At 39.6% G+C, this 20,300-nt stretch overlaps 2 protein-coding genes and 1 long non-coding RNA gene across 5 annotated transcripts; 1 reads left to right on the forward strand and 2 right to left on the reverse strand.

Annotated features, from left to right (window-relative positions):
* The first annotated feature begins 320 nt into the window (after nt 1–320).
* On the forward strand, nt 321–13,029 carry vmp1 (vacuole membrane protein 1). Of its 3 annotated transcripts, none has more exons than XM_053423021.1 (12): nt 321–357; nt 855–964; nt 1,277–1,409; nt 1,782–1,872; nt 2,410–2,520; nt 4,967–5,134; nt 5,350–5,481; nt 7,340–7,420; nt 7,562–7,678; nt 9,199–9,260; nt 10,853–10,952; nt 11,964–13,029. In XM_053423021.1, the coding sequence occupies exons 2-12, from the start codon at nt 886–888 to the stop codon at nt 12,105–12,107; spliced, it is 1,218 nt and encodes a 405-aa protein (XP_053278996.1). In that variant the 5' UTR covers nt 321–357; nt 855–885; the 3' UTR covers nt 12,108–13,029. The 3 variants fall into 3 exon arrangements, with proteins under 3 accessions (XP_053278996.1, XP_053278997.1, XP_053278998.1); XM_053423022.1 differs by having other exon boundaries at nt 330–442; XM_053423023.1 differs by lacking the exon at nt 321–357 and adding an exon at nt 516–755.
* Nucleotides 3,580–5,210, reverse strand: LOC128440334 (uncharacterized). The gene is made up of 3 exons (XR_008338516.1): nt 4,907–5,210; nt 4,589–4,634; nt 3,580–3,684 (listed from the first exon to the last, which is right to left on the reverse strand). It is a non-coding gene; the product is annotated as an uncharacterized LOC128440334 (long non-coding RNA).
* A 2,349-nt stretch (nt 13,030–15,378) lies between the features above and the next one.
* tubd1 (tubulin, delta 1) lies at nt 15,379–19,704 on the reverse strand. Its single transcript, XM_053423687.1, has 8 exons — nt 19,406–19,704; nt 18,354–18,501; nt 17,534–17,750; nt 17,212–17,443; nt 16,498–16,662; nt 16,265–16,387; nt 15,829–16,012; nt 15,379–15,606 (listed from the first exon to the last, which is right to left on the reverse strand). The coding sequence occupies exons 1-8, from the start codon at nt 19,554–19,556 to the stop codon at nt 15,501–15,503; spliced, it is 1,326 nt and encodes a 441-aa protein (XP_053279662.1). The 5' UTR covers nt 19,557–19,704; the 3' UTR covers nt 15,379–15,500.
* Nucleotides 19,705–20,300: the final 596 nt, after the last annotated feature.

Consider the following 20,300-nt stretch of genomic DNA (forward strand, 5'->3'; position numbering starts at 1 on the left):
TTTTTTATGAAAATGGGTCACGAGTTAAATCCCGTGAAAGGTAAAGCAAAGTAGTGTTGCAATTGTTTCTATAGGTAAATCTGGCAACATCTGATTGGCCCACAAACAGCAGTTTACGGAAATACGTCTTTATTGAATTTTCAAAATAAAAGAATTGATAAGTTAATAGGCACATAACGGTAAATATGCACTTTATAAAGTTCACGTTTGTTTTAAGTTTCTATACAGATTTATATTTCTCCATGTAAAGCTAATAGAAAACCCTCTTTTGTGTACATTCCTTTATGACTGAACCGCTATACAGTTGTACTTTGACACGTCCCACGTCTATTTCCGGGTGAGGAGGACAGGATAGAGGTACGGCTGTCATTTCATTTTTTACAAACAACGCTCTCTCGCCTCTTTATCGTGTGTTTTTTCTCATGTCTCTATCGTCGCAGCGGTAAGAAACAGTTCCACACTCCTCTCCGGAAGAAAGCCCTCCCGTTACTGATTGTATCGCCCTCAATTTCACATGGGGGCCGCCGACGTGCCTAGCTTAGCAGTTAGCACGTTGGCTAGCCGGTTAGCATGTGGAGGATGATGTGGTCGCGTTTGGGATCATATCTCGTGACAGGCTCACCGTCACGACGACTGTTGTTTCCGGTAACTGTGGACAATTCTGCCGTGAGATGCTGTGATAGTATTCACCCATTCACCGCCCGGCTTTATAAGATATTTCCTCAAGGAAACCAACCGTATAAATCAGTTAGCTGGTGTGTTAATAACGCTGTGTTGCTTCGAACAAGCAGTGAAGAGGACGCTGTTAATCCGCACACAGTAACGCTGTTGTCATCCTGTCTCTGGTGTCCTAGACTGCCCTGACCTGCCACCACCGTGATCGACATGGCAGCCAATGGAGCGAGCTGTGAACAGCCGCAGAAACGTGCAGCACCTAAAAACAAACAGAATGGCAAGTCTGCAGGTCAGTGTCCAGCGTAACCTCAAATTACCATTCACCCCTGTGATGTCCCTGAAAAGTTCAGGTTGTGTAATCCCTCTAAATGGCAACACATGGTTTGAGCAAGTCATAAAAACTCTGAGGCTGAGTCATTTTTACTGTTGCTTAATCTCAGTTTCCAAATGTGCGGCCGACTGAGCTCATAGAGACGGAGACAACTTGTTGAAGTCATTTGTATCATGAATTTAGCATTGCCATCTCAACAGGATGCAGTGATCGATGAGGTTGAAAGTGCTTCAGTGTGTGGGCCTGATTGTGTTTCTGTTTGTGATCCAGACTCGTCAATAAGGAACAGGAGACAGAGAGATAAAGAGGAGCGTCTGTCTCTGGTGTTATGGAGGAGGCCTGTCACCTCGCTACATTACTTCCTCCTGGAGACCCTCGTCAAGCTAAAGGAGTGGACGCTTCAGTAAGAAGTAGAACCGGTTTCTCTAGAGAACCTCTGTCTGTGCACGAGTACTTACACACATGTGACATTGACCTCCTGTCCTGTTAGTACACGATGACTGAAATGATTAGATATCAATATTTATAATGATAATCCTATGTCCCCGAGAAGCTGGAATCATACAGTTTATAGTTAGTAAAACTTTACACTGTAGAAAGATCCACTGCATTTACATTTATTTGGGAACTACGTATTCAAACCTACAAGGTCATTTGGGATTTTAAGCCCTTCCATTAAAATTCAAGAGAGATAATAACACATAATATTGTTTCAGTGTTGAGGCTTTGTGCTTGTTTCAAGGTTGACATGTTGTTTTCTTCTCTTTTTGTTCAGGCTTTGGCATCGACGAGGCACAGTCTTGTTTTTTCTGGTCTTATGTTCCCTTTTCTCCATTTTGTACTCCACTGAGGGAAATCACCAACAAGTAAGGCTTGAGTGATTTGTGTTTTTTTTTCTTTTGTGTTGTTAATAATCAACAGCATTGCTTCATCACTAACCTGTTTAAAGGTTAATGATAAGACGCTATTAACCCACCTAAGACCGTCACCAGAAGAAAGTTAATATATGGAGATGATGAGGTCTGCCCTGTTGTCAAGTAACCCTTGATCACACAGGCAGTTGGCTGAATGATCTGTTTACAAATTCCTCTGCGCAGTTATCTGTCACCGTTAACTTAAAAGGATGTCAAGTTTAATTTTAGAATAAGGTCCTTCCCAGGGTTATCCCATTAATCGTAATAAGCTACCACAAATAATCAAAAGTATGGAAGACAATTGTCGAAGACACTTTTCATCGGTTACCAAACAGAGAAGGAAAAAATAATGGCAAATTACTCGTAATATGACAATTTGAAAATGTCCCTTAATCTTTCGCCTTAAATCCAGTTGTAAAAATAATCAAAGTTTATTCACCATTCCCTTCATTATATTTGGTTTATTTACTTCATTTTCTTTCACTTTAGTATGTTCAGTACATGGAGAAGAAGTTTCTATGGTGTGCCTACTGGGTAGGCCTTGGGATCCTGTCCTCGGTTGGCCTTGGGACTGGCCTGCACACCTTCCTTCTCTATCTGGTAAGAAACCACGAACAGTTTGGAAGTGTGAACTAACAAAATGTCCCTATATGGGATTAAACGTCTTCTTGGAAACAGCATACTTCTTATTTTTTGAGTGAATGGCATATGTGGCACAAAAAGTAGCAGGTATGGTCTAAAAGCGATTTAAGTAATTCAGTTGCACATCAGAACACATAATAGTGGAGCCATACAAAACAGACACAATAGTACATGTACTTTTCTACATTAGAATTTCCTGTATATCTGAAATATACAGGTTGGTAAATTGGTCATTTATACCACAAACTATTAACTTCTTGCTACAAGTACAACTGAATACTCTTTCTGCAAAAGTCATGTGTGTGTCTTGTCCTGTAGTTGCCAGATGATGGCGTCATACTCCATAATCATTGTCTTTGACTTCTTCAAACTCACTCCACTTTTCCACATCTGTCCAAGTGTCATTTCCCTTGACAGTCAGTCACAGAATGACTGTATGATCGAGTCATTGAAATACGTGTCATTCGTGCTAGCTGTGGTAAAAAAGGAGAATTTATCAAATTGAAAGCGAGGCAGGAATCATCCACTTCAGGCTGATGATGTGGCTTCTCTTCTGTTGCACAGAACTCACACAGATGTGGGAAGGCTGAGTCAGCTGTTTCCATTATAATTGAATAATTGGAAAAGATGTTCCTGTGACCTTTTTTTTTTTTTTTTTTTTTTTTTCAGACTTTGTGTGTAATCTCTCCTTTTATACTTTTCTGCTTACCATATGTTTGCTTGCGTGGTTTCTAGTAGTTTTTGCTCTTCTTTGTACAGTGAGTCCAACAATGATGGAATAGAGGAAGTTGCTAATACTAACATTTATTGTTTGTACTTGTGTGCACTCTTGAGTGTCTACAGTATAATGAGTCTTTAGTTGTAAATATTTTTTATATAAAATTAGCAAAGATGGAATAAAAGATTGAAGATTAAAAGATGAAAGACTTTTTGCAATGAGGGTTATACTCATGTTTTTGACATTGGAGGCGGCATTACACTTTTAACTGAACAAACAATCAAACAATCAGTCAGTAGCAAGTTTAAAGATGTACAGTTGTGGGCTGTACAGATTTATGCAAAACTTGGTGGAAGCATTGGACATGGACCAAAAAAGAGAACACATAAAAGGTTGGCACGTATCTGGAAAGAGGAGAGCATACAGGAATTGATCACTTTCTTTAACTTAGCAAGATATAGCATTTTCATCAATATCCCAGGGAACAATAAATGGATCTTCATTGAGAAAAAAATCTGGTATATTCAGGGGACTGATATCTATGATAGTGTGCAATTTGATGTGGCTTCTTTGATTTTAAGGGACTAGGCTAGTACCATTCTCATTTGTGACTGTGCCCATCCCCATTAGTTGCACCCAGAGAACCATGCAAAGCATTCCCTAAATTCCTGTGACCCTCTCTAATTTTTCCACAAAAAAGTCAAAGCATCACTGACCACATGATGTAAGGCCCCCTGCTCATTAGGAGACTATGCTGTTCCCAGCTCACCAGATCTTAGTTCAAGTTGACCGTGCTGCAGCTCCTATGACTGCTGCCTACTCAATGTTGATGTCAGCCATGGAAAGGAAACTCCCAGATTTAATGTTGAAGGAAAAACCCGACATAGAAACAACAGAGATATACTGTGAATCTACCTCAAGCCTGGAGAATTAATAGTTAGCCCCCACAGAGAGGGTGAGATCATTCTGCTCATGGGAAAGGGGATTCACGCACCACCAGTATTATCTTATGATTCATCTTGATGCTGTGGAGTTCACTGCTTTGCCTCTATGTGTTGATTTATAGTCTAAATATTGTGGTTAAGGAAACATGCCAAGATATTGTGGCTTTTACTGATACATTTTTCCTTATGATCATATCACCAACAATTTAGAGCATATTTCAATACTACCACATAAATGATTATTCACTGGTTCAGTCCACCAGTTGGCCAGTCTCCCATAGATTTTTTTGGGCCAACTGTTGTTGGGGCCAGGTAGCTCAGCTTAACCAGATGCCTTCTCACTGATAAATGATGAAATGCCTACCTGTCACAGAGACTGTGACTCAGCTCCTGTTGGCGTGTGTCTGTACCTGTAGACAGACACAAAGGAGCTGTGTTTAATCATGCAACAGCAGCAGGGTGATTTTAACTGGTAGTATTTAAACAGTTTTTTAAAGGTTGCTTAATAAATTAAAGGTGTATCGACGCAACACTGATCATTACAATGATCCAAAATACTTCTTTCCCCGACTGTTGCAGTGCATCCTGCTGCTTAATTTCTCTGAACTGAAGTGTTTTCAACGTTTACAGCCACATGTCCAAGTGTCTCATGACAAACGATAGACAAAATGGAAGTCTTTACCTATTTGATGTCCCAATTATTCATTCTTTTCATGAAAACATCCTTTTTTCTCTTTATTAGGGTCCTCACATAGCATCAGTAACCCTGGCTGCATACGAGTGCGGCTCCATAGACTTCCCAGAGCCTCCATACCCAGACCAGATTGTCTGTCCCCAAGGTGGAGTGATGGACAGCAGCATAACTCTCTTCTCAATCATGTCAAAGGTCCGCCTGGAGGCCTGCATGTGGGTAAGTATTAGGTTGAATACAGAGACAATACAGCGAATCTGACTCAACATGTTAATATGAATACAGCAAGCGAATGTGCCTGCAAGGCACAAGAAGTAATTTTTCAGCTTCAAGTCAATCGATAAAATCCAAAAAGTTGGTGGCTTGTATAGTTACCTATGTCTGAATGTGAAAAATATAATATAAATGTGTAATTTTCAATTGTTTGGATTTAGGGTGCAGGTACTGCCATCGGAGAGCTGCCTCCATATTTCATGGCCCGAGCGGCTCGTCAGTCGGGAGCTGATCCAGATGATGAAGACTACGAGGAGTTTGAGGAGATGCTGGAGCAGGCGCCGGGCTCTCAGGTCAGAGTTACATATGTAAAATATCTGTATTTTAGCAGTTCATTAACTTAGGCACATGATAACTATGAATATTTTACAAAAAGATTTAGGAAGCATTACCCAACTCAGATCTGCCTTATTTGATTTGAAGTCATTTAAGATGCATCATTTTCACAACACGCATTTATTAAGAAAGGTGGCCCAGCTGACCCAACATTCCGTCTTCAATTAAAAACACCCAGTCCCTTTGTTTAGTGCCCAGTTGTTGCCCATCAACTTTATATGATATGATCTTATCTAATTGGGTCTTATCTTCATAATGCACAACTGACCATTGAGCCACTGCACACTGATTGGTCTGAAAGTTCCATGTGACTTCAGTGAAGCCACTCCCACCTTACTCTTCCAGTAAATTTGTCTGTTCGTGGGTGAGTCACCCTGAGCACTGTTCCCCCTTTAATCATTCCTCAGGCTTCGCCCGCTCTCCCTCCCTCGCTCCCTCCCTCACGTGTCTCTATTCACTGGCCTCTAATTTGAATGACAGAAAGTTCTGTCAGTAACTGAGCTCACATGACTGGAGACTGCTGAGATCAGATGCTGAGTCAGCAGAAGAGAAAACAGCTAAGTTGTGAACAATGTCTTCATCACCTATTGTCACTTCACTGGTTCTCAGCTGCGGAAGCCAACCTCGCATCACATGTCTGTCATTTATCCCTAGAGGTCAGAGGTCAGAAGTATCAGAAGCACTTTTACTAAGCACTTCTTATAAACTCATGGGAATGACACAAAATATATATATATTTTTAATCACTTCATGTCATGTGTTGGTCATTTGATCAACAATAAAAAACCTTGATAAGGATTAGAAACATTAGAAAGGTGTGAGTTTAGGCAAAAAGAGCATTTACTTAATGTCTAGTCTTATTTGGTAACATTCTTACAATAATAATCAATAAAATATAACAATTAAAGTTACATGGGAAACATTAAGACAAACGTGAACAAAATCGGGTAAAGAGAATTCTTAATTAAAATAAATATATGCATCAGAGATATTATAATTATATTATTTTTAAAATACAGAAAGAACTTAAATTACCAAAATTGTGGTGGGTTTTTAAAATGCACATGAATTTCATAATTTCGTCATTCCTTACAAAATCTTGGTTGAGATTTTTAAAGCATTTGTTTGTCTGCCTCTTATTCTCCCTCCTGCATCGACTGTGATCTCTCTCTTGTAACCACAGACGTTTCACCCCCACAGTGTTGGAGATTGGATCAAAAGATCCTCTGCACTTTTGTACAACACATGTTTTAGTTTCAACGTCATCAAACCCCCAAAAATCTTACAGTGCTAAAAAATAACAGGTATTTTACCACGGTGCTCTCAGTAAAGCTCATGTTCTGTGTAATAACACTGCAGACAACACCACGGTTTATTTAAAGACCACGCATCTAGGAGAAGCACATGGTTATTTAAGCAAAAAGAAAATGGTGATTATGTGTTCAGAGATTTCCATGTGTATACAAATGTTGTAATGCAGTGGAGTGTAACAGTATTGAAAGCTGTTGTCAAGATTCAAAATGTAATTGACCAAAATTGCTGGTATTAATAGAAAAGAATACAATGCATTAAAAGAGAAGATGCAATTTCTCGCCTGGAATACAATTTCAGAAAAATATAAAATACTGTACAGTAACAGCTCAACAAGTCCTTAAGTTCCTTCTTTGTTCCTATTGAGCTCCATACTGTGAAGTGTAAGCTACACAGCAGATACCTGGCCGTCTTTAATATAGGAAAGTAGTCGCATCCAGTCATTTCCAGCTGCAATATTAATTGTGTTTAAATTTGTTTGATTTAATTTTTTTGTTATTTCAGGATTTTGTCACGAGAGCAAAACTGGGGGTCCAGCACATGGTGCAGAAAGTGGGATTCTTTGGGATCTTGGCTTGTGCCTCAGTAAGTCACAATAAAAAAAAAATGTACTTGACAATACACAGTTTCTTTTTGTTACAAGGGATTTTAGATTAACACCTTTTGATAATCTCTGGCTGTGTAAAGATGATGAATCGCTAAGATTGACTGATCTGTGTGTTTCAGATCCCTAATCCTCTGTTTGACCTGGCTGGAATAACCTGCGGCCATTTCCTGGTTCCTTTCTGGACCTTCTTTGGAGCCACTCTAATCGGGAAAGCCATCATCAAGATGCATATACAGGTCAGCAGTTCAACAAGAAACTATAGAAACTCAACAAAATAGCCAAAAACATTTTTTCATTTAAACCATGTGGGCACATACCTGCAGCATCTAGGCTTTGAATATTACTAATCCTTTCTTTCATGTCATCGCAATTCTTTGTCAACAATGTAATGCTGCATTTCAAAATGACCAGGCCTCTCAGAAAAAAGGCTATGCCGTGCTGCCTGACTCATTTTAAACAATCACCGCAACCTCAAAACGTGTGGGAGAGATGAAAACTAGTGCTTAGATCGTGACTCGTGGCTGTGAGAAAGTCCTAATTGTGTCCTCTGGTGAAGTCTGTTGCCTTTGTTCCTCTGGGGATTCCTTCGTCCTCCTTGAGAAGCATCCAAACCATCTGAAGATGGCTCCAGATGAAACGAGGGACGCTTTTAAAAAGTCTTTAACAAGAGCTGGGATTTTTTTTCCTTTTTAAATGAAGTAGATCAAAAAGACTTTTCAATCATGGAGGATATTGTTGAGTCTGCTCCACCGGTGACTAATGTAAGCCTTTACTGAAAGAGGCTGTCGGAGTCTGGGTGAGTCGTCGAGTGTCTTAACAAACTGAACCAATGCAACTCTTAGTGGTACCAGCTCGTGATCTCACTCTAACACCCTTCAGATAAAGCTGTGGCGCAGTGGGGGGTTATGGAGGATGTAAAGTGGACATGAGAACGTAGACTTCAGGAAAGGAAATGGAGCAGACATTGAGAAGCTGCAGGGGGGTGACTTTTTTTCCTTTCTTTGTACCTTGAGCCCCTTGGACATCACGTGTCATATCCTGTCTGATTTCTTCCAGGGGGTCATGTGTCATGCTGTTTAAAGCAGATCAGATTCAGGACCGGAGGACGAGAATATTGTGGTTTTGCGTGCCCCCCCTGCTTCGGCTCTTTGCAAACCACACAAAGCCCCTCGCAGCCCAAAATGTAACTCTTGTTCTGCCAGGTTTGATTTTTGTAATTAGTGTGTCTGCAGACACTGGCCGATGTGGCCTCTCACAGCTGCGCCGCTAAAATTAAGAATCAAAATGTCTACATATGAATCTGTCCGTCATGTGTTTCTGAAAGACATGCTGTTGTTCTGTTAACTTTTTTAAACTTTTGTACAGAGTATTAGGGCAACTTCAAGGGGGAGAAAATGTCTGAGATTTTGAGAATGAAGTTGTAATTTTAAGTATCTGTGCTTTAGAAAGGCGGTGCAAAATTGAGTGAGAAAATTGCCTCTTTGGAGGAGAAAAATGTTTGGTAATGGTCGACTGCTAGGCTTTTGTTGATTACATTTGTTATATTAAAAGGCATTTCTTGTTCCTCAAGAAGCAGTCAAATTGGTTTTCAAGATTTTGGATCGAGAAGGAGTGAGGATTATTTTCCTTGTTAAATTACAACCTTTTTTTCTAAATAATATGTCTTTATTCTCAAGATCTCTATTAGCCCTATTAGTCAGTCATGGTCCAGAAAGTAGTGGGTTATTAAAGCATCTCAATCTCTTTTTTTCTACAGAAACTATTTGTTATCATCACCTTCAGCAGGCACATAGTGGAGCAAATGGTGTCCCTGATTGGGTAAGTGTATGTCTCCCCCTGGTTTGTGGTTGACGGAGCATTTGTAAACATTTACAGATGCATTTTGGAAGACTGATTGGATATCCTGTATGAAAAGACGCTTCATAGCAGGGGTGTGCGTGCAATGTGTTTTTGCATTGTCTGTCCACAAAAAGGTAGAGTAATGTAAACCATCTCTGCAGCTTTGGTGGTCAGACGTGTGAGGTCCCATCCGAACATGTCCATCTGACTCACTGAGAGAAATCCCCCAGCAAGGCGAAGCATCACAATCATGGAGAATTTATAAAAAATATCAAAAAAAACATTCAGTGGCTGATTAACGGGTGTCAGATGTAGCTCATTTACAGGAAGTAGAAGTAACATACTTTCTGCTGAAGATTATATCAGGTAAAATGAGCTTTTCTAAAAAAACACACACTAGCTTAAATTTATTTATTCACACAGCCAACAATGACTCTTTGATGAATGGGATTCCTCTTCTACGTCATAGGAGCTGCCTAGGTTTCTGTTAATCTACAGACTGGTGTATGTTAACTTCCATGTATGTGATGTCCAAGTGTTTAGATCTGAATCCGTTTCTCTCCCCGAGTCTTTCCCATGAAAATGAAATGCCTCTCTGTGACTCGCAATGATGAGTGCTGATGCTGCTTCATTGCTGATACAGGATGTTTTCATAGCAATTACTTTGGTTTGTGTGTGTGTGTTGTGTACTTGAAGTGGGAGAGATAACAAGAATGAGTCAGTCAAAAACAGTTCGATTTACTTGAAATCCGCAATTACCCTGCCCCCTTTTTAGTGCTTGTTTAGTAAATTGTCTCTTTTTCGTTTAGCTATGTCTAGTCAAGTCTAGATAACATGTTTGTGACCTAACTGGGGACAGAGTTGAATTGAACAGTGCAAAAGCCTAGTGAAAGTGTGTGTGTGTGTGTGTACAGCCTGCAATATATTTTTATTTTCATGGTAATAATAGGTTTGGAGTCATTTAAAGATTCTGTTTAAACTTTTTGTCCTGGCCAAATGGTAAAACTGCAACACCAATGCCTCTCTATGACATAAATTTATAAAATGGCAACCATTATGATTGTCCCCCTAACCCCAACCCCCTCCACCTGGTGAGATGATCCACACTGCCTAATAAGGACATGAGCACACCCTGATTGGCTGTCTTTCCACCCAGAAGGCAGCAATGGTGGTAAAGGTGATGACATCATGGCGACTCACTTCCCGATTGAAGGGGCTGACACAGGCGCCTATAGAGAGCAGAACAGTATAAAAGGAGGATTGAGGAGTTGCTGGTTCATTCCTCCCTGCTCCTGCTCAACAGGAACAAGTAGAGGAGGTGGAGGATCAGCACAAGGCCCACATGTAGGAGGTGTCCTGCAGCAGCTCTTACAGGGATGCTGGTGGCTCAGTGAGGGCTGTTGGTAGTGTTCAGGGAAACAAATGAGGCTCTTCTAGGGAATGATTATTCTGTGTGAGGCCTCAGTTTTGGAGACGTAACGGTGCTTTTCAGGGTAAGTGACTTACTGTTCTTCCTCCCTCTTTTCTTGTGTGTGTTTCCTGTCTGGATGTTTGCGGGGATGCGACATCAGGTCTGTGCCTAAAGTAGGACCAGCTCTCCAGAAGCCCTTCAGCCAGTACCTGGAGGCCCAGAGGACCAAGTTGCACCATGATGGAGGAAGTGCACCAGCGGTAAGAGCAAAGTCCAATATATATATTGATGTATTGTTTATGTATTTTGAAAGTACAGTGAGGAGGTATAACACTGATTCACCTAAGATTTGTAAAATGTTTAGTGTTTGTCATTCTTTGCTCATAAAGTGTTTAAATCCAAAACTAGGAGTCTTTAAACTTAACAGAAACAATAATGTGACCTTTTTATTGTGATAATTATCAATGTTCATTTATAATATATATTTTTAGATAAGATTATCCTTTATTTGTTTATTAGTTTATTCCTTTTTTTATGTTTAATATAATATAGCCATATCGCTCAGCCCTGATTTCTACTATTTTCTGCAAGGCCATGCAGAACTTGAATAACAAGAGAGAGGAGCTTTTTGTTACTAGTCTTACAGATTTTATTTGTGAGGCTGATACTGATAGACATTTAAAAGTCTATATCAGTTAACTTGTTTATCATCACATAAAATGCTTGTTTTCAATGGTTAGCAACTGTTATATGATATATAATTAATATTATTAGTATATAATAGAGCTTTTAACAATCTCAGGGACACTTGACAAAAGAGGGCAAATAAAAAATAACTATCAGTTGTATAGTCCATATTGATGGCAGTTTCACTCATAGGGCTTAACAATCTGTAAAAGATGTGATGCCCCCTTCCCTAAAAAAACTACCAAAAAAAACATTATGGTAAAAATACAATAAATGTTATTATCACACATTAAAATGTAAAACTGTGGAATTTCAACTCTCTAAAATTAAATTTCTGCGCTATGATATCTTGTTAAATGTTAAACAACAACTTCTAGTGTTAACTTTTTCTTTTTAGCCAAAGAAAAAAAACCATTTCCAGTGTTAAAAACTCTGGACGTATCTATTTCAATAAAATTTTCATAAAAGCCGGATGCCAACAAAATTCACCATGTAATGTTTTTACTTGGATTATTGAATGCCCACTATCTGTACTACTCCATTGTGCTTTTAATAATGTTAATTTACTCCCTGATTTTCTGCAGGATGAGAACTGGTTGTCGTGGGTGTTTGAGAAAGTGGTGCTGGTCATGGTCTGCTACTTTGTCATCTCCATCGTCAACTCCATGGCTCAGAGCTACGCCAAGAGGCTGCAGACGCGGAGGAACTCGGAGGAGAAGACCAAGTGATGACAGGACAAAGGCAGTTCAGACATCCCAGTGACTGTGTTTCTGCTGCTGAGAGCCCTGCGCTCAGACCCAGCCACTCACAACTTAACAACAAACCTCACCCTCATCCATTCTCAAAGAGGCTGAATGCTCGAGAGAGGAAAAAAGAAAGAAAGAATGAAATCCAGGCTCTGTTGGTTTTGGTGTGTTTGAGGATGTATGCTACTGTTAACTGTTTGTCCCTCCTTCAGGTTTTGTAGTTCTTCCCTTCATCTCACTGTCTGTGTAGCGCGATCGGTCCCGCTGTTGAGCTTAACATATTACTTTAACATTAAATTAACCCTTTCATTGACCTCAGAAGTGAAGCAGCGGTTTGGTGGTGGCTGCTGTGTTCGGGCGGTGCCCATCAGATGCTATGCCTTATGCAAGACGGGGGGGGTTTGGCTTCCCTCGAACATAGTTCTTTACTTATAGACCTGATTGTTATTTAATTTTGTAACATGTATGTATGGATGTATCTCGATTCATTTGTACAGTGCTGCCAAGATAACTGCGTAGAGGGTCTCTTGTTTTTTGTTTCAGGGTTTAATTTTCCTTATGTTTTTTTGTCCCTATTCGACAGTAAGAGCAACTCTTGTCGTCTTTTGTTTCTGGAGTTGTCATTTTAAAATGGAAAAAAAAAGCAATATCAAGATTAAAAAGACCGATGAGTTCTGATGGTTTGCACACAGTGTAAATATCTTACTATCTTTTGGACCGTATGCGCAGATGTCTTTCTATTCCAACGGTCTGTGTGGACGTGAATCAACTTGAACCAAAAAGGTGATATCATTTGTAAAGTGACATTGTGCTCTCGGCTAACTAGTCCCATTTCTACTCTGTACATTTAGGTTGGATCAGATCATATATATAAAATCATGGAAGTCATGGCACTTGTTTCCAAGTCTGAGTCTGTCGTTCTTTGAGTCCTCCCGGTGGATGAGACCAACTTTGAATTCTTGAAGAGTTTACAACTTACTGTTATGAAAGACCTAATGCATAATTCTCTCTTAGACATGGTCATCTTAAAGGTAAGTGAAAATCTAGGCCCTCATAACTTTCAATTGAAAAATGTTTAAGTAATTTGTGGATGAAGAATTGCATCATGTCCTAAATAGTCTTTCTTTCCACCAACCGGCCTCCCTCATCCTCCGTATGTTGGTCATAAGGCCGGACTGAAATATACTCTGTAGATTAATGTCCATCTCCATCGTGTGGAGAACATCCCCTTCCATACGCTCCATAGAGAGATCCATCCCATCAGCTAGCTTATCAGACTGGTGTTGGCTGTTGTATTACCGTGGCAACACTGGTTTGTAAGCTGGCTGAAGCTGTGGCCCTTCAACGTTTCCTGGGGATGTTATGTCGACTGTTCCAGGTCCAGACTTCAGCGGCTCCATGTCGGGACTTAAATGGCGTTCTAATGACATTTTATGCTGATTGTTGCAGTTCTGGAAATAATGTTAAATTAATGAAGAATAAAAAAATAAAATATAATTGTTAACTGTCGACCCTGTCATGTTTCTATGTGAAGTGCTGCTATCCCTAATAACTGCTGCTTTCAAGTGTTCAAACTACAATTAGCCTGAGTTGATCTCCACACAAGGTCCAGTTAGATTAATCACACCACATGACCTTCATCTGCAGATGTCACGTAATATAGATGGTGAAAGCTTTTCTTATCCAGTGATGTGAAGTAACTAAATACATATACTCGAGTAAGGGATTCTTATGAGGTACTTGAACTAAACTTGAGCTTTATGCAACGTTTTAGCCTAAATATATTATATTGCACATCTCCATTTGTAGTTTTAATAGACCTTTTACAAATGTAATTTGCTCTACTATGGTATAGTCAGTTGCTCTAGTTACTCTTGATTGAGACATAAAAGATAAGATCAACCTTTTATATTATTATAAATGAAAGGCCCAACACCCCACAGGCATTGTGAGGGAGTGCGGTTTAAGGCCCCAATATAGTTGCAGTCTTAATGCAAAGCAAATTAACGTGTGCATTAGGGGCTTGACGATAGAAAAATTATAGCAAAATAATAATGTGCATGACAGTTGATATTGACGATTATCACAATAAATGCCACATAATTATTCCATATGCATTTCATAAGAAGAACAAACATAATTGAGATTGAGTTGTAATAAAAGGGCAGTTATATCTTGGAATATCAAAAGATTAAGGCCCTGGTCATCATCCAGAAAACCATGAATCATATTGCCATTTAAAACGTTTCAAATTTCAGCTGCTCTTATCAATATTTTTATAATAACAGTAGATGAAAGGACCTTGTGTGAAGTACATTGATTAACCCACAGTTAATTATCACCATAATTAATTTTGAGATTCATAGAGAATCTTTTAATTTAGTACCGACACAAGAAAATACTAAACCAATTTCAATCACACTTGGTGTATAGCGATGGAGTGAAAAGAACCAATTAAAGTGTTTCAGTTGATAGGTTAAAAAGGAGGCAGAGTTTTTGGACTTATGTTTATGAGTATAATGTGGTGCAGATCCAAAAGAAAAATAAAATGAAATTAAGTCCACTTCTGCTCAGGAGGTGAATAAAAAATAAAATATATGAAAATTCCTCCAGATTACGTAAATTTTCACCACTTTCTAATTTTCTGCAAATTTTGGTAAGAAAAGCCAATTAATTTGCGTGAATAATAATAATAATCCTTACAATTTCAATAGGGCCTCACTGTCTGTCAGTGACTGTCAGTGCTCGGGCCCTAAAAATCTGAGTAAACATTTATGTGTTATACCTCATCCCTGTGCTTGGCCTCATATACATGAGACATATATGACTTGTTAAATTGCCTTTGAGGACAATTATATTACTACAATAACTTGACATTGTTTTATTACAGCCCATAAGAGTAAAATGTTAGTATTTTCGGAGCTTCATGAGTTTACCCTGAAATGTGCTGTTTGCCATAGTTTATTGTTGATACATTTTTTGCTGAGATTAAACATGTTTAAATACAAGTAGAATTTAAACACTATTTTTACAATGTGCCATTCATACCTCTATTGTCTATTTTGACTTGATTCATTCTTGAACTTAAAAAACAGTAGACGACAATATTGTGTTATTTCAAACTATAAATCGTATAAAGATATAACATAATTAAACAATATTTTTTCCCTTGAATAGGCAGTGAGTGAACCTTGTATCTAAATGACCTCAGTCCCTGCTGCCACTGCAGGTGTCAGACACAGTGAAGGAAGAATTCTGTTTAAATAAACTATTTGTTTTATTTACAAGTTGGTAAAAAAAAGCAGCAATGTTCCTGATAACAGCAGAATCTTGTCCTCATTCGGTCCAAATAGAAGGTGGTGCTCGTTCTCCCTGCTAACACAGTTGACTGTAGCTGGAGATGACCTGCTCCAGGGATGTAAAACTGTCCAGAAAATCCTCCTCTGAGATCCCAAATTTAACGTACTGATGGATATAGGCTCTGGAACAAGAGGGAAACAACATGAGAGAGAAAATGATGGTTACCAGGTCAATCTTCTATCTTTAACCCAAAGGTATTCACGTTAAAGAGAAATTGTGTCACTGACTCTATACAAATATTTTATTATATTATTTAAAGAGCATTCATTTTAATAAGTCACACTGTTTTTGGAGTTATATTTATTTTATATATTTAGTTTTCTGAGCAGAGAGGCTGACTCACCTGGAGGCGAACATGTTCCAGGCTTTTCTCACCATGTGATCCAGAGGTCTGAGCAGAGCCCGGCTGTTACTGACCACCGTGGCAGATTTCTCATATTTGTTAAAAGGCACCGGTGATTTCCACAAGTTTAAAGCTTCTCCTGAAGACAGCCAGGGGGTGTACAGACCAGGGTCCTCAAAGCCTCCTGCAGACGAATACACACTCTTTCAATTATGAAGAGTATTAAAAATGTCTGATGCTATCGTAAACCATTTTCTGTTATATATGCATCACACAAGCCTGAACTACCATATTAAAAAAATTTCAAAAACATCTTTATCTCCTTCATGACTGTCGTGGATTTATCAATTGAGAGCACTAATGAACGTAATTATTATTTCACTTCATCCACTTTCCACGATTGATTTGATCAATTCGTTTGAATCAGCTCTCTGACCAGTCTCTGCACTGTAGACGTCTTTCCCCCTCAGGATGAGCAGGTTGGCCAGAGACGTGTTGGCTCCTGTGAGACTCCTGCTCCGCTCAGAGGCTGCGGGCGGACGCGCCTGCCAGTCGATACCTGACGCGGGACAAACAAGAAAGATCCTCAAATGGAGGGATTGACGGATCCAGTCCCATTCTAAGCCGTAACTTTGAAATCATTACTATGATCCCCTTGTCAAAGCTTGCCTTCCTCCATCTTGCTGTTGGAGATCAGCATCTGTCGCAGGTGCTTGAGCAGCGCCGGCCAACTGAACGTGCTGTAAGCGATGGAGGCACTGGGCATCTGGGGGATGGTGCACACACTGAGCAGCTTGTACTCCGGGTGGCAGGCCAGGGCGCTCACCAGCTCACCTGAGAGACAGACACAGTGAGGAATGATGGACCGTGAGGATTGAGACAATAAGCCAATCAGTGGCAGAGACCTTTTCCAGCCAAGATGGTGAGGACACTGGAGTTCAAGTGTCTCTTGTTTTATTTATTTCTATTAAATTAATATATTGTCTTGGGTACTTTGAAAGGTGCTCTACAAATTAAAGTTATTATTAGTATTATTACTAGAGTAATACTGGCTTTAACACGATTTATTTATTGATTCTTTACATTCAAACAAAGAAAAACAGTGTCAGTGAGTGAGAGGCCTTTTCAGAAGTAAGCGCTGGTTTTCTGTTTTTCTAATGATCTCACTCATCACTTTTCCACTTCACTTGAGTCATCTTGTGTTTTACTGTGTGAAGAAACCTAGGAAAAGTTCCTCTGTGTAGTCAACAACCCACGCCTAATCCGCTCATATTACAGGAAATCCAGGCCCTGCGGGTAACCTTTTGTGCGTGTGTGTGTCTGTGTGTGTGTGTGTGTGAGTGAGTGAGTGAGTGAGTGTGTGTGTGAGTGCGTCTATCTCACCCAGAGGATTTCTGCTGTAGCCTCCGTGAGAGTCAGCAGTGAGCGCCGGCTGCAGCACGCTGCCCAGCTGGTGAGCGATGAGCTTGTTGATGTCACTGAAGGAGATGTGTTTGATGTTGAGCAGCTGACTGCAGATCCGGTGCACCGTGTCGTTCTCGTGCACCAGGATGGCGTCTGACAGCTGGTAGAGGTGAGCCAGCGTCAGCATCGAGTTATAGTTCTGGACAATTACCTGAAAGGACAGGTAACAAAACATTTATAAAGCAGATTACTCGTTTCATGGCTGTGGATTGCTGCTTGCACTTGACGGCAGCCTCCATACCTCTCCAGTCTCGTAGGGCCAGGTCAGGTGATTGAGGATGAAGGACTTTGGGTAGATGTCTCGGAGACCCTGAGTGACGAAGGTGCCGACCCCGGACCCTGTCCCCCCCGCCACGCTCATCATGGCCATGAGGCCAGCCAGTCTGTCACAGCGCTCCACCTCCCGCCTCACCAGCTCCTCCACCACCTCTTTGTGACGAGGACCGTGGACACAATACCTGAGTGAGACGAGGAGCACCTTCTCAGCTTTTTTGTCTCCCTACGTCAGTTCATTTCCAAACATAGGATCATGTATCCTGTGTGCTTGCTCATTTGCATGCATTTTTCATGATTTACAAGATTTACATCGTCTCTCTAGCACTATTATTAGTGGAGATATCTTGGAAAATTTGTTTTTCTGGCCTTCATTTTTCTTTACATTGTCCTTTGACCAATAAGCTCCCAAAAATTACTCGTCTGGAGATACCATCCCAAGTAATATTCCCCTCAGTGAAAATCCAGCTATGCACTTTTGAGCTTTTTTTCCACAGACAGAAAACAATACACTGCTTATATGCTATAATGACTCCTTTTAACACTTATTACATAAAATGAAAAAGTATTCCACAGTAGTAAGTCATACTTAACTCACAAGATACAGACTAAATCATAACAGCTCCGTGACACATTTTCAAAAACTCAGGAAAAAGACCAGCGAGTGTCGTTTGAGCTGAGACAGATTTGACGTGATGATTATGATTGATTTGCATATTTTATTCCACAGATGATTAGTTTGTTTTTTACATATTCGACAGTGACTTTTTCGTAATAAATGTCTTTACCCATTAGCCCAGTTGTTTCCGGAGCCCTGCTTCTGGCTGAAGTGTGACGTGTCTCCATAACTCCACCTGCCAGAATGTGCAGCCTCGTTCATACAGTGGTTTATCACTTTAGGCTCCATGTCTATCAGCACCGCCCTGGCCACAAGATCTGGTGATTACAAATTACTTATCAGTTATCAAGAGTGTGTCCATTGATAATTAATTTACTTATGTTTCAGCCCTATGTGAAAATTAGGCTGTAAATTAAAGCAATGGGACACAAACAAGTATAGAGCAGACCAGGGATACTTAGGGCTTCGATGCTATAAAAACAGGGTGAAAGGTCATGATAGACTTGGTTGGTCAATCACATGTAGAATAGAATAGAATAGAATAGAATCCTTTTATTGTCATTGCACAGTGTACAACGACATTTAGCAGCAATCCTCAAGGTGCAATATATACATTACAAAAAAGAATAATATATAATTAGATTAAAAAAAAATAAAAAGAATAAGTATATATATGAGGTAGAAAAAGAAGTGAAATGTAAATATAAAAACCGTAGAGCAGATATTTAAGCAGCATAGTAACTGTTTATGTGTACATGTAGTGCAATGTAGTATATGTACAGAAGGTGCATTGTGAAAGTTTCAGGTCCAAGTCAGTGTGTCAGTTATTTAGGAGAGTTCATTTCTCTTCTAGCTGTGGGGTAGAAGCTGTTTTTCAGTCTGTATTGGTGGGACCTCCCACTATCCCTACTGGGCACACTCTGGTCCCACAGGAGCAAGATGGCAGCGTTCATATCCTGATATTTTTGGCTTCATTTGTGGATAGTGGGAGGAAGTGGAGATGCGTGATGTGATGCAAGCATGAGTTAATGAAGGTAAACACAGTACAACAGTAAAGTGCTGCAAACCAATGATTGCAGAAGTGAGAATAATAAAATCACACATGTTCATATATAATAATTGTATAGTTTTAACTTACACATTTGATATTTGTTTTGTTTGCTTTAATTAAACGTGGATTTATTTCCTCCACAGTGTAAACAGACTCCCACTCTACTTTACCTCCCTGTGAGCTGCGGCGGAAGAAGCGCTCCGTGCTGGCGGTGCAGTACGTCTTCCTCTGTCCGTCCTGAGCGTCCCTGCACACGGTGTCAAACAGCTCGTGAGCCACCTGGTTCCCGCACTGACCCAGCTGCACCGTCACCACCGACATCACGCACCCGGTCGGTGAGCCTCTTCACGTGCAGTCTGTGGATCTGTCGCTACATCTCCTCCATGACAGCTCTCACTCCTGCACTCTGTTGTGTTTGGAGAGGGGCTCGTGTTGCCGCTCCACAGCAAGACGCACCGGAATTTCCGGGCCAAACTGTCAAAACTTTCAAAATAAACAACAATTGATCCGTCGTGAAGGGTTGCAACTTTTTTATTTCAAAAAGTCTCTTTACAAAAATACAAGTTTTTTCGTCAAAAGCCACATTTTGTATTTGTTCATAGAAAAAGTTGAAGCATATTTGAAAACTATTAAATCCTGGGGGGTATAATATGAATTTCAGATCAGTAATATATTTACTTCGTCATCTATTTTTATAGTCTTTAAAGACATGTGAAATTAAAAAAGTTGCAACTTGTACACTGCACTTTAAGTAGATCACCAGTATTCAAAGAAAAAAAGAAAACTTTTTCTTTTTTTTGATATCTCTGTTTCCTAAACATATTCTACATTATTGTAACTTTTACTATAAATACCTATATTTGATGATACAATATATAAATATTTGCACCATGTCTACATAATGATATTTACATTAATATGCATACATACATATTAAGCTATCAATTATTCCTGATATGTAATTATCAAACCCTTATGAGAAAGAAATGTAATTAATGCATGATATTTACAGGTGTGACAATAAACCTTATTATTTTAAAGAAAAAAACTTGAAATAGGGGGGTA

Source organism: Pleuronectes platessa, chromosome 5 (assembly GCF_947347685.1).
Source record: "Pleuronectes platessa chromosome 5, fPlePla1.1, whole genome shotgun sequence".
Classification (NCBI taxonomy): domain Eukaryota; kingdom Metazoa; phylum Chordata; class Actinopteri; order Pleuronectiformes; family Pleuronectidae; genus Pleuronectes; species Pleuronectes platessa.